Source organism: Notolabrus celidotus, chromosome 8, assembly GCF_009762535.1.
Source record: "Notolabrus celidotus isolate fNotCel1 chromosome 8, fNotCel1.pri, whole genome shotgun sequence".
In the NCBI taxonomy this organism is placed as follows: Eukaryota; Metazoa; Chordata; class Actinopteri; order Labriformes; family Labridae; genus Notolabrus; species Notolabrus celidotus.
The window spans coordinates 30,931,974-30,944,155 of NC_048279.1; the positions used below are offsets into that span (position 1 = coordinate 30,931,974).

The window sequence follows — 12,182 nt, forward strand, 5'->3', positions numbered from 1 at the left end:
TCAGTATTCCCACAATGCACAGCGCTAACGTTCCTCTTTTTCTTGTTTTTTGACGGGGTACACTCAGTTTTTAGGTGCTGTGAAAATTATTTAATTCCATATAAACCACTTTTTAAATCAGAAGTGATGCTAAAGGAGCAGTTTTGTTGTCAGCTTGGTTGTTGTTTACTTCCACTTTCGAAAACCGGAAATCCTGCGCCGCCTGACCCAGCATCCTGCAGAACAGATCCAACAGAACAGTCATACTACATACTAAATTCAAACGCAGTATGTAGTATGCAGTACGCACTGCATACTACATTCCCAGGTAGTATGTAGCAGGCCGTTTTGAAAACAGCCATTTTCAACTACATACTGCACTTGAAGGTAGGATGTAGTATGACTCTTCTGTTGGATCTGTTCTGCAGTATGCTGAGCCAGACGTCACTGGATTTCCAGTTTGCACAGCACCTAAAAACTGTTCCCCCCCCGTCAAAAAAGAAGAAAAAAGAAAAAGCAGAATGAGCGCTGTGCATTGTGGGAAACAGTACACGAGGCAGATTGGTCCGTTGCATACTGAGAAATTTTCCTGAATCAGTACGACATCCGGGTAGTTTTGGCATACTGCAGATTTTGCTCTTGTTCACATACTACATACTGACTTTAGTCCAAATCAGTACATACTGCTAGTATAGTAGGCGATTTCAAAAACAGCCCATGTTTCTGTTTAAAAAAAGGAAGTTCAAGTTTGAAACTTCCTGTTTCTGAATACGTCTAGCCAGGTTTTCTTTTTCCCAAGTAATGACATAAACTCAGTTTCCTCTTTTTGTTGCGACATCTATCTCAAACTTATGCAGTCTAATGTAATGTTTTCTTAATAAGTGTTCCCTTCATAAAGGTTATAATGTTCTGCAGTAAGTGACACTGTTTGAAGACTGTTTTGATTCAGCTAAACAGAAAACTCTTAAGGCTTTAGTTCATGATTAAGTGTATCACATTACTCCCAGAAGTGTTCTGGGTATGAGTTTAAGGGAAATTATGTCAAACTGCCTGAGGGTGTACTGAATCCTGCGCTGAATAAACTGGCAGTAAATGTTCTAATGTACTTTATAAAATGATCATGTGAAGTAATTTCTCAGTTTGAGCTGTAAATCTTCATTTGCAAAGTTTTCACCCAACAATGTGTCACTAAAACCCTATTTTCTGCAAGTTATAGAAATCTGCCAGTGCACAGAGCTACTTCTTGAAAAAATCTTGCCTGACAGTGAAATATAATTGGTACAGTGACAGGCCAATTTTTTACGAATGTGCACTTTCTTCTCTAGAATTATTAAAGCCACTAAAACAGCCAAAATATCTCTCATTAGGGACTTCTGAATTTTCTACCTCATCATAACAGGTCCAAGCAGTCATGTTTTGAGGATTTTTCCTGCAGTACTCTTCCCTGTAGTCAATCCTTCTTGAAGTAGGTGTTTTCATCAGAAATTCTGTCCTCCCCTTCATTAGTCTGGGAAAATCTGCACCACAGGGCTACATGGATGGCCCTGAGTCCTTTGAGTATTTTCCCATCATCCTTCATGTGTTGTGATCTTCATATCCTCTGTGCATATTGCAGTTGTCTCTACCAGCCTGCTGTGTAGTGCTATAGTACCCCCACTGGTTTCTCAGAGAGAGAGAGTCTTGGCGTTTATGCTGTGTATTAATGTATTTAAGTAGTCGATTCTACAGCGCCATGTGTTACGCAATGTGTTTATTGTTTATCCATAAATCCCTGTTAGAAAAAAGAACGGAGAGAGAGTTCTAGCTGTGGGATCCTTCAATCCGCAGCCTCCTTGTTTGTGTCCTCCCTTCTTCCCTTGTACACTACTTTTAATCAACCCTTTCTTCTCTCCCTCACTCCTCAACACCTTACTCAATTCTTTTCACAACAACCCCTGATCCTATTTTTCTTTTCATCTTACCCCTGTGTTTATCACCTCTCTCTGTTATGTTTGTTGAATTATTTGTCCCTTTTCTTCATCTCACTTCTCCTTTCATTCCTCCCTAACTGACCCCAGGCTATCTACTACGAGATAGGCTTCCTAGTATGTGCGGCGGTGGGGCTGCTGTTCGCCGTTCTCCTGCCACTAATCGGCCTCTTCTTCTGCTTGTGCCGCTGCTGTGACAACTGCGGCGGCGAGATGCACCAACGGCAGAGGAAGAACGCAGACTGTCGGCGAGGCCTGCTGGGAACGCTGCTCTTCTCTACATCATTGGTCATCACGTGAGTATGACACATCCACACAGCAAATGACACAGATCAGGGGAGCGTATGCAGAACATCAGCATGCAAACAGATGTGTATTTTCCCGGTGCAAACACTGTGAGCACGCTTGAACATGCATGTAAACTGGAATTCAGAGCAAGCTTCACCTCAGATTCATTTGCAGCATAGTTCTCATTCACACATTGACACACATTCAGCCAGCAACACTCTATACACATGCCCCTCTGGTCATCTCATGCTTCTGTTTCACACACAAATTAACACGCGGTCATCAGCCTGCACCATCCCCCCCTGTTTGCTATATATAGTAAAGTCCAACTGAGGATACTATGAGGCAGCATCCTTCATTCTTGTGTTCAGGCTAAGTCCTCTCATAATTATTTGGACTATTTTTAATGTGGTGGGAATTCATTCTCAATCCACAGCTAAAATTACACCAAAACTAAGACAAGTGATTCATCTGCAATATGTGAACTGATCAGTTATTCCATAATACTTATTCTTATATGATTCACACAGCTTGCATAACCATTTCAGTCCACTCTTATGTGCACAATTTCATCCACACCTCACTATTCTCCTAGATTTACCTGCTTCATGTGCTTGAAAGGCTTTCTAATGTATTCAGCTATCGTTTCCCTACTTTGCATGCACATTGTAAGCATTTGGTTGGTTTCTATCCTGTGGGAAATGTGAGGAGCCGAGCTCCAAATTAATTCCTGGATTGCCAGTGTTTCAATTGTAGTCATTTCAGTTAATTATTGTGATCTATGAATTTAATAGATGGTGTCTCTAGCTTCTTTCTGTCTGTTAAACCAAACTGCGATTATTATTTCTGAGCTATTTCATATTTGCATGACAATGTGTGTTTAAATTTACAATTCACACTTCAAATAGAAACAGGAAATCTATCCTTAATATTCTTACAGGATACTCTTTGTTATTATTAAGCTACATAGTTGAACTTTTAATGGTTAAATCAATCAAAACAATCTGCAACTGCTTTTATGTTTGATGTTGGGATGGTAGATGGCTCTGTGGTTGATCACTTTAAGCCATTAGCTGTGGCCAGAGTCCTCATTGAGCCAACCTTGATCTTTACTCATTTAAAGAGGAAGCTTTAATTCAGTTAAAGTAATCCAAAGATTTTATCCCAGTGCAGCACTGTGACCGTTTTCCCATTGTTGTGGTTAAGCTGAAGCTAAGCTTTAACCACAACTTCACGCAGACCATCGTGTTGAACTTTTCTCCAGAGCCATTTCCCTCATGAATAATCAATATATCCAATATTTCAGAGTTTTTATTTTAAAATTCCCTCTTTGTGTTGCTATTTTTCAACTGCAGCTAAACTGTGACACATTAAGTGGCCAATTTTATGCTAAAAAGACGGTTCCTTTAAATATATTCACTTGAGTTGTGAAGTTCTAGCTGCTGAAGCTTCATATCAACCTCAGTTAAGCTTATAAAATATACTGTTTTAAGAACTGAAGTTTTTTTTCCCCCAATAGCATACTTTAAAAATGCATTACAAACAGATCTCTTGTTTGAATTGGAGGAATGGTTACAGCAGGCAAAAGTGGTTTCAGGGTGCGTCTGTTTTCTTTAGATGGCTTTCGGGTTTATTATTGTCTTAATATCAGAGAGAGCCACAACCAAGAAAGTTTGAGAGTAAGAGTTGAGTCAAATAAAAAAATAATAAATGAGAGAGAGAGAGTGGGCTGTAAACGCCTTGAAGAAATCTTTAAGTTTACTTTGCAGTTTTCCTGTACAAGCCTGTTACATCATTGGACTGTCCTGCTTCTTGCGAAACTCATTTCTCAGAAAATGGACCACAGGAAACTCAATCCACTCTGTTTTGTAGTCTCGGCGGATGAAGAAACAGTAGCCGCTGGGGATGAAGCCACAGTACAAAAGGCTTAGGAGAGCTCCGTTTGCCTTTTGTGCTAGACTGGAGGCATCCAGGAGTGTACTTAGTTTGATGTTCTTTGACTTTCTGTCTTTGTTGGAACATAGCCCGGTTATTAGAAATTCCAAAGCAATATCCTAGGAGCCCAGACGCCAGAGTCTGAGAGCATCCTCAGAGCTCTTATTAAATCTCCCCAGCTACCAGGCAGAGACGCTGCAGAGGCTCTAATGAAGCAATTACAGTCAGAAGAGGGATGAGTACAGGGCCCTGGCCCAGACTTTTTTTACTGCCACTAGGAAGCTGACAGCCTGGCATAGAGGAGTGGCAGGGGAGATATTTACTTTCCAAAAACTGCCAAAGCTGGATTAGGAGGGGTGCAAGACACCCAGGTAGGGACAAATCAATAAAATGTCACAGGATGAGACAGGAGAGTGATCATGCCAACAAAACAAAAAAACCTTAGCATGGACACGCTGTGAATTCTGTCATAGAAGCTTAGGACACAACAGACAGTCTATAATAGACAGCCTATAATAGACTGCCCTTTCTTTTAAGATTAAGATTTAAGGTTATTCATGAAATGAAAAATGATGGTATAATCCTGTGAATGGGTTTACGTACACAATGTCTGGATTTCAAAAGGTAGATATATTCAGAAATGTCATGTACATTTCCAATCAAGAGAGCACCAAAGACTAGCTAATAAGGGTGTAAAGATTCACCAATCAGAATAGGTAACCAACCTTTTCAAGTTAATGATCTGAGGTAACCGGTCTCTGGCACACTGGATCGTAAGAAATTGACCATGCAATGCAGTCGGTGGTCCGGTTTCTGAGTTGTGATCTGGTTTACTGAGATTTGCTGTGTTTTTCTGCATGCTGTGCTGGGCATCATCAGTTCAGCTGACTCAGACGTTGACCCTTCACCCTTAATGAGAGTAACGTTAGCTTGGTGGCTGGCCATGTGGTGATATATAGCTCAGGGTGAGAAAACATTGATGCCAATGATTGGTGAAGCAATATACAATCTCTACCTCAGAATGAAGTCATGTGGGCTTTATATGAAAAAAGAAAAGCTTTCTAAAGGTCTGCCTGTCTGTGTGCTTTGTAGCAAAGCGGTTATGAACATTGGCTGCAAGACCAATTTCACCTCATAAGACCCAAAGAGATGATGCAAGTCTAGGATTATCCCCACACCTACAGCCCACTTATTGATCAGGTTGTCTTTTGGTGTGATGGCTTTGTGACATGGTTTATGCGTTAAATCTGAGTCCCCAGACACCAAACAGACCGGACTAAACCAAGGGTGACAGATGTGATTCTCAAATTAAGAATAATGTTAAAAAATTACTTTAAATAGAAGAACAAGTGGCAGTAAGAACCAATGCCTTGATAATGTATTCAATAGAATCACAGAGACATTATGAGGATTGGGCTTTTCTACCTTTATGGAAAGATTTGTAGAGATAGAACAGTGGAAAGAACAGAAAACCAGAAATAATCAATGAGAAATGATGTGTGGCAAAGGGCCCTGCATTGGGATTGAACCAGCCTCTGTACATGGGGCGCATGCTGAGCTAAACCAGCACCACTATGTGGGATTTTCTAGCTCAGACAGAAGTCAAGTTTATCATGTAGTTTTAAAAAAAGTTGACATAAAACAGTCAATTTTGATGTGGTAGTATCCATTTGGAACAAGGCAACGTCCTTATGCCACATTTTTCCACTTGTTAGCTTCTATTTGTGTATTTGTTTAATCATGGTTGCTGCTTATGTAAACTTGTCACATTTTGTGTATCTTCCAAAATATTTGACATTGACTGAATCTAAATGACAGGAATGTCCCTGTCCCACTGACATGATGAAAGTAAATATGTTTACCTATGCATGTGAAAGAGAGGCACACTCTACTGAAAATACAACAGAAATGTTTAAAGTTGGTACTGAAGATACCTCTCTGATGTTGGTTTCTACTTGTGTCTTCAGTAAATTCTCATTTCACAACCTGTTTTATCTACTTTTCCTTGTATGTAACAATCAGTGCTGACTTACACAAAAGGAGAAAAATACACTGTGTTTATGGAAATGTGAGGAAATAAAGTGTAAGGGTAAGATGAGTAGAAAATGTTATTCTTGGATCACGCTTTATTCTGAAGGTGGAAGGGTCATATCCCAGAGTAGGCTCCAAAGAGCTGTGGTTGTAAACGTGATTGAGTGATGTTTACTGGGTTAGAGTAGTGCTGAAGGGGTTTGGGCTTTGATTCACACAGATGCCAGTCATGCTCAAAATACGCACTCATGCTCAAATGCTTTGGCTACAACACAGGCGGGCCTGTTGTCTTTGTGTGATCACGTCTATAGCACAGAGAGCAAATGTGAATATCAGCACAGGGTTTATTCTGAGTCACTGTTTTTCTTTGCATGTTGTGCACTAAAGACAGAAAATTGGTCTCAGCTCTGTTTGGATAGATCTGATGAGAACATTTTGTAGATTCAATCAAGACATTTACATAAACACTAATAATTTCATCAGAACCAGATTAAGGCCATTTTCTGATTAGTGCTGCTGTCTAATTTTACATTTTCACCAGGTTGAATTAGGTAAATTAATCTTGAAATCTTAAGAAACATGAACTGATTAACAAGCCTGAAATTTGTCAATTCTCAGATAATTACTGTGTTCAAACATCAGATGTTGTTTTAGGAGAGATGTGCCAGAGGAGGTGAGCGAGAGAAACAGAAGTGTCTTTGTGTATAGTTTCAAAAATGAGGGTGAAACGTTCAAGAAACACACATTACATCTCACTCTACAAACATCCATTTAGAACAAGTTACAGTGAGATTTATTGCAGTGGGTAAAATGTTATTAGTAATGATGCAGTTATAATGATTGAATGTCAGCAGCCTTGTTATGGTTATGTTTTGTTTAATGAGGATAGAATTACTGAACCGTACCTGAACCTAAAATTAAATGACCCAAAATGTTTTATATGTCTATTTGCTTTTTATTCTGTAGTGAACATGGCTTGGATTCATTCTGGGTCATGAGCTAAGGCCTCTCTTTCCTGTTTCCTCTTCAGAAGTTGTTTTACTTCATATTCCAAAATGTCAGACAGAATAATGTTTCTCTTTCAAGCTTTCCTTTCGTCACACTGATAGTTATTTCCCCACATTTAGCCATCTTTTAATGTTTCTGTCCGTACTATTTGGAACCTGGGCGCTGAGTTGCCCACAATCTGGCACTTTTGCAAGTTTTGAACCTTGTTAATAAGATGATTAGTTTTAATCAAAGATATGACAATAATATAAGATGTGGAAGACTATTGTGTGCAAGACATACAGAATGTAAGGCGTTCGTATTTACTGCCGTATAGCTGTAAAGAGAAAACAGTACACCTTATTTTGACACTGAACAGCTTCCATCAGCTTCCTCCAGATCCGTGTCCAGTCCGTCTCCGATCTGTCACTGCACTGGCTCTGATAGGTTTCTATTCTAGTCAATGTGTTGACTTCCACTGGATCCGCTCTGTTGCGTTCTGGCTGCGTCTCTGATCCAGCAGATCGGAGCCCTCTGGATTAGATACGCAAGACTTGTATTTTTGCCAGATGCCGGCGCATGACCCATACATTTCAATAGATTTAGATGGAGCGGGACAGGAAGTCAGGCACCAAAACAAATTAAAACATCTGGTTAATTTTCAGAATAAAACACTGTGTTATCACCAGATTGATTTTCACTTAAAGCTCCTGTGAGGAGTTTTTGAGTGGTCATGAAATGGACTGAAACGAACAGTGATGCCTCTTTATGACCTAGAAAAGCAAACAAGATTGTTAGAAAAAGTATTGATCATTTCCGTTTTGTTATTTTAAAGCCTGAAATCACTGTGAGAGGGTAGGTGTCAGATGAGGTAATCCTGCTCCGTTCTGAAAACCCAACTGGTGGGTGTTGACGGATGAGAGAGCACGGAGCCGGACCGCAGCAGATTGGATATGGACTGGACACAGATCTGGTGGAGGTCCCGTGTCAGAGGCTACATCTTTCTGAACAACAGCCCACATGTGTTTGTTTATTAATATATCATGTCTTAGCTCGTGCATAAATGCAATTACAGTGTAGTTAAACAGCATGTTGCATTATGCCTTCCAGCCATTGGAAGGCCACACTGTACCTTTGCAAACAAACAGCCTGGGTCATTTCAGTCACTACTAATCAGCTCTGATACAACATAACCACTGCATGGATTTATAATGATAGAAAGACAGATACAAGATCATTCCTTCTGTTCCAGCCAAGTGGAGGTCCCCTGCCTCATGCTGTTACCCAGCAAGCATTTCAGCAGTCTATTTCAGTCTCTGTGTGTCCAACACTATTAACACTAAAGGTCTCCACATTACGGGCGCAGTAATTCATGCTTATCATATTGGGTCTAATTAATGTTAATGTAGGCAACAGAGACTGAACATTCAGCTCCCATCACTTTTAATTTCACTCAGTCAGTTCAGATTGGAGGACTTTGCCCTCCGATTGGATCATTCCATCTGTAATATCTTTAAGAAGATGACATAAAGTGTTGCAGTTCCTGCAGTGTCACTGGTACTACTGTGGCTGGTGCTTGTTGTCCTTGGGTAATTTTCACTCCCAAAGTCTCCTTGTATTCTCCACTACTTCATAAACTATTACATAACAGTTAAAATGACTTTAACTGCCCTGCTGAGTGACCAACACAGACGAAATGATAGAGTCCCCTTCAATAAAAAATGAAAACAAGAAAGAGGCAGAAAGGCTGAGTTTAGTTTTATAATAAATAAGCTTTCAGGAGAAAAAATGTCTCATCATGGTGCAATGACCAAAGCAGTCTAGCTCTTATTTATGTGACGGCAAATATAAGCTCTGAATTCTGCTAAATTATTAATAAAGTGACCCAATTAATGAGATGAAACTAATTTCCAACTCTGGGACACTTTTTATTGCTGAACATGGGACTGGAGGGACAGCCCCAAGAGCTATGCACCCAGAACCTTTGGACAAACACTTTAAACAACTTAGATATGTGATAGTGTAGTGTTTCACTCACTCCTTCACTCTTTATTTGTAATATATACTGCTCATCATGGGGACTATATATGGTGGTAAACTGTAGTGCAGGACTTCTACATTCCAATGAATGTCTGTTACATTAAAGCACTGAAAAGCTTAAACATGGAGCAACCATAGGAGCCTAGTAGACAACAGCAACTAAGAAAAAGGAGAAACTATGGAAGAATCCAAGAAGTGTCCAAGTTTGGTACTTCAGATAAACAGAAAACCTATAGCCAAATTCCATCGGATCAGTGTCTGGTCCGTCTCCGATCTGTCACGCACCGGATCTGATAGGTTTCTATTCCAGTGAATGTTTTAACTTCCACTGGATCCGCTCTGTTGCGTTCCAGCTGCTTCTCTGATCCAGCAGGTTGGAGCCCTCCGGATCAGAAACGCAAGACAAGATTATTTTTGCCAGCTGTGCGGCCGTCCTGCTCTAAGCCGCATTCCGAATACGCAATCAGTGGGTGTTGACAGATGAGAGAGCACAGAGTTGGATCAGAGATGGACCAGACACGGATCTGGTGGAAGTCTGATGTTAGTGTTTAGAGGAAAGTTAGAAGTCATAAAAGGCATGTGACCAGGACAAACGTAGAAATGCCACAGGTTTCTAAAGAGGAATAGCAAAGCCCAAAGATGGCGGTTGCCAGTTCAGAAATGGTGAATCCAACTAACCTTTAGCTAAGCTAGAAAGTTCAGGCTGAAGGCTAACCAAAACTGCCATTTACCCTCCAGTCAGTATGCTATTCCCCTAATTGTGCCTATAAGGATACATAACTGACTAAAAGTCCACTCCCTGTATACATTGTTATAAATGAAATAAGGCATAGAGAACATGTTTTTGTGCCAGACTATAAACATCACAAGTCCTACAGTAAAAACAGGCAATATAATATGAGCTCTATTCAGGATTTCTTGACTTTTTGAGCCAGCCTTAAGTGGTCATTAAAAGAACTGCAGATTGACTTCATTGTTAAACACTGAATGTTAGTGCTTGAGAAAACCATTGTAGCTTTCCCTGGTTAGAGAAGTAAGTAAATGGACACATAAATCCTCCTTGTAAAAGAAATTACTCTAGAATTACTCACTGCATGAAACAGAAAACAAAAGAATCACACTGTGTGCTTCAGGCAAATGCTAGAAAAACAAAAGACCGGTGGGCTAATCTTCTTTGAGGAGTGATTTAAAACAAAGTAAATTTGCTTGTATAAGCAAATTTAAGATACTGACTGACCTTTCATACACCTTGAATTTTATAGATGATACCACCTGAGATAAACTACCTCAAAGTCACCCACTTACTGCTGAACAAAATGAACTTTCATGCATCCTCTGCCTCCTGTAACCCAGATACTGCTCAGTGAACCATCTCACTGGGGAGGCATCACATGCATGGCAATTTTAGAGGCTTTATAGTAGTGTGATAGTGTAATGAGCATGCTGCGTGTTTGTGTATGTATGCGTAGAGGTGCACTGTTTGGATGTCTTTCAGGTACATCTTCCTTTGTCTGTTTTACGTGTTCTAAGCATGTGTGTATGTTTTGTACAGACAGTGGCAACAAATGTCCTTGCAAGGACAATAAAGATCTGTCCTGTCTTATCTTGTTAACTCTTCCTTTGTCGTAAATGAGGCAGCCATGACAATGAAGATGTCACTTGCTGACTGAATGTCAAGTCACTAGGAGGTCCTAAAAAAGAAATCTATTTATAAGAGTCAGAGCCAAGTTTTGGAGCAACTCAAGTCTACAAAATGAAAATGAAAACTTAAGCTGTAGCACCTGGGGGAAGAGTGGGCAGCAGTTGCAGGAAAAGTAACAGGATTCAGCAAGGGGGAAAGGATAGCCTAAAAATACATCTTGACAAATAAAGATGCAAAAGCAAGGAAAATAGTTTATCTTAAGATGTCTATTACACAAATGTATTAAGTTTCATTTGTCAAGAGCATCCAGAGAACAATAAATACATTTTATAAGCCTGTCAAAAACTCTTTTTTCTCTTGGTTCTTAAATCATTTGTGTTTTATGAATCAAGTTACTTGTTGCTGCTAATTTCTGCACATAATTGGTGCCTGGCTTCTTTCATTATAACATTGTTTTAGTGATCTCATCCTTGATATCAGAGTTGTTTGCTGCCCTTACATTTGTATTATTTTCAAAGGTTATGTCTTCAGAATCAGAATCAGAATCAGAAATACTTTATTTATCCCAGGGAGGGAAATTCAGTCATTACAGAGCTCTTGTAAACAGTATGTAAGAAAGTCAAAATACTAATAGAAGAAGGAATAAAATAAGATGTAAATACGAATAAAACAAAATAAAGATCAAATAAAATAATAAAGTTTACACAGATGTGCAGAATGCAATCAAAGGTAAAGCAATCCTCCAATTTCTTGAAGTTCCTAGACTTTAGTTGCACTTGACAGTTTAATTTATAATTTTAGGAGTCTCCAGTGCTATGGCCAAAAGAAGTGCAAACACTTTAACATCCTGAATAATGTAACAAACCATTTACATTTTACAAGCCAGGAATTGAAAGCTAAAGTCACAAGGACACATCATCTTGTTTGGCCTTCCTTCTGTTTTTATGCATTGAATGTCAGATGAATGGTTCCCTGTGAAACTGCAGGTCATGAGGTTCAGAACACTTTCCCTACAAATCACAGTGAAGTTCATATGGAGAAGAACTAACACTTAAGAATGTTATATGTTGGTGTGCCGGTTAAGCCTGGCAATCAAATCAATCATCCCATTTCACAGAGGCTATAATTCTTGCTGCTGGTTCTGCAACCCATTGCCTCAACCTGTCTCTCATCAGCTGTCCAATCCAGTAAAATGCCCCCCATCAAAGAATTACTCATGAAAATGTTCCTTTTGATTTCTTAACAAATGCCATACACGATCCAACACGAGTGTCCTCACCATCTTGTTTGCATCATCATGTTTTTCCTTTATC

At 39.6% G+C, this 12,182-nt stretch overlaps 1 protein-coding gene across 1 annotated transcript in view; it reads left to right on the forward strand.

Moving 5' to 3' along the window:
- prom1a (prominin 1a) overlaps positions 1–12,182 on the forward strand; it is a 99,039-nt gene that overhangs the window by 47,510 nt on the left and 39,347 nt on the right. Inside the window, exon 4 of the mRNA XM_034690692.1 lies at positions 2,037–2,242. Coding sequence (XP_034546583.1) covers positions 2,037–2,242 — 206 coding nt within the window. The remainder of the gene's footprint in view (positions 1–2,036; positions 2,243–12,182) is intronic.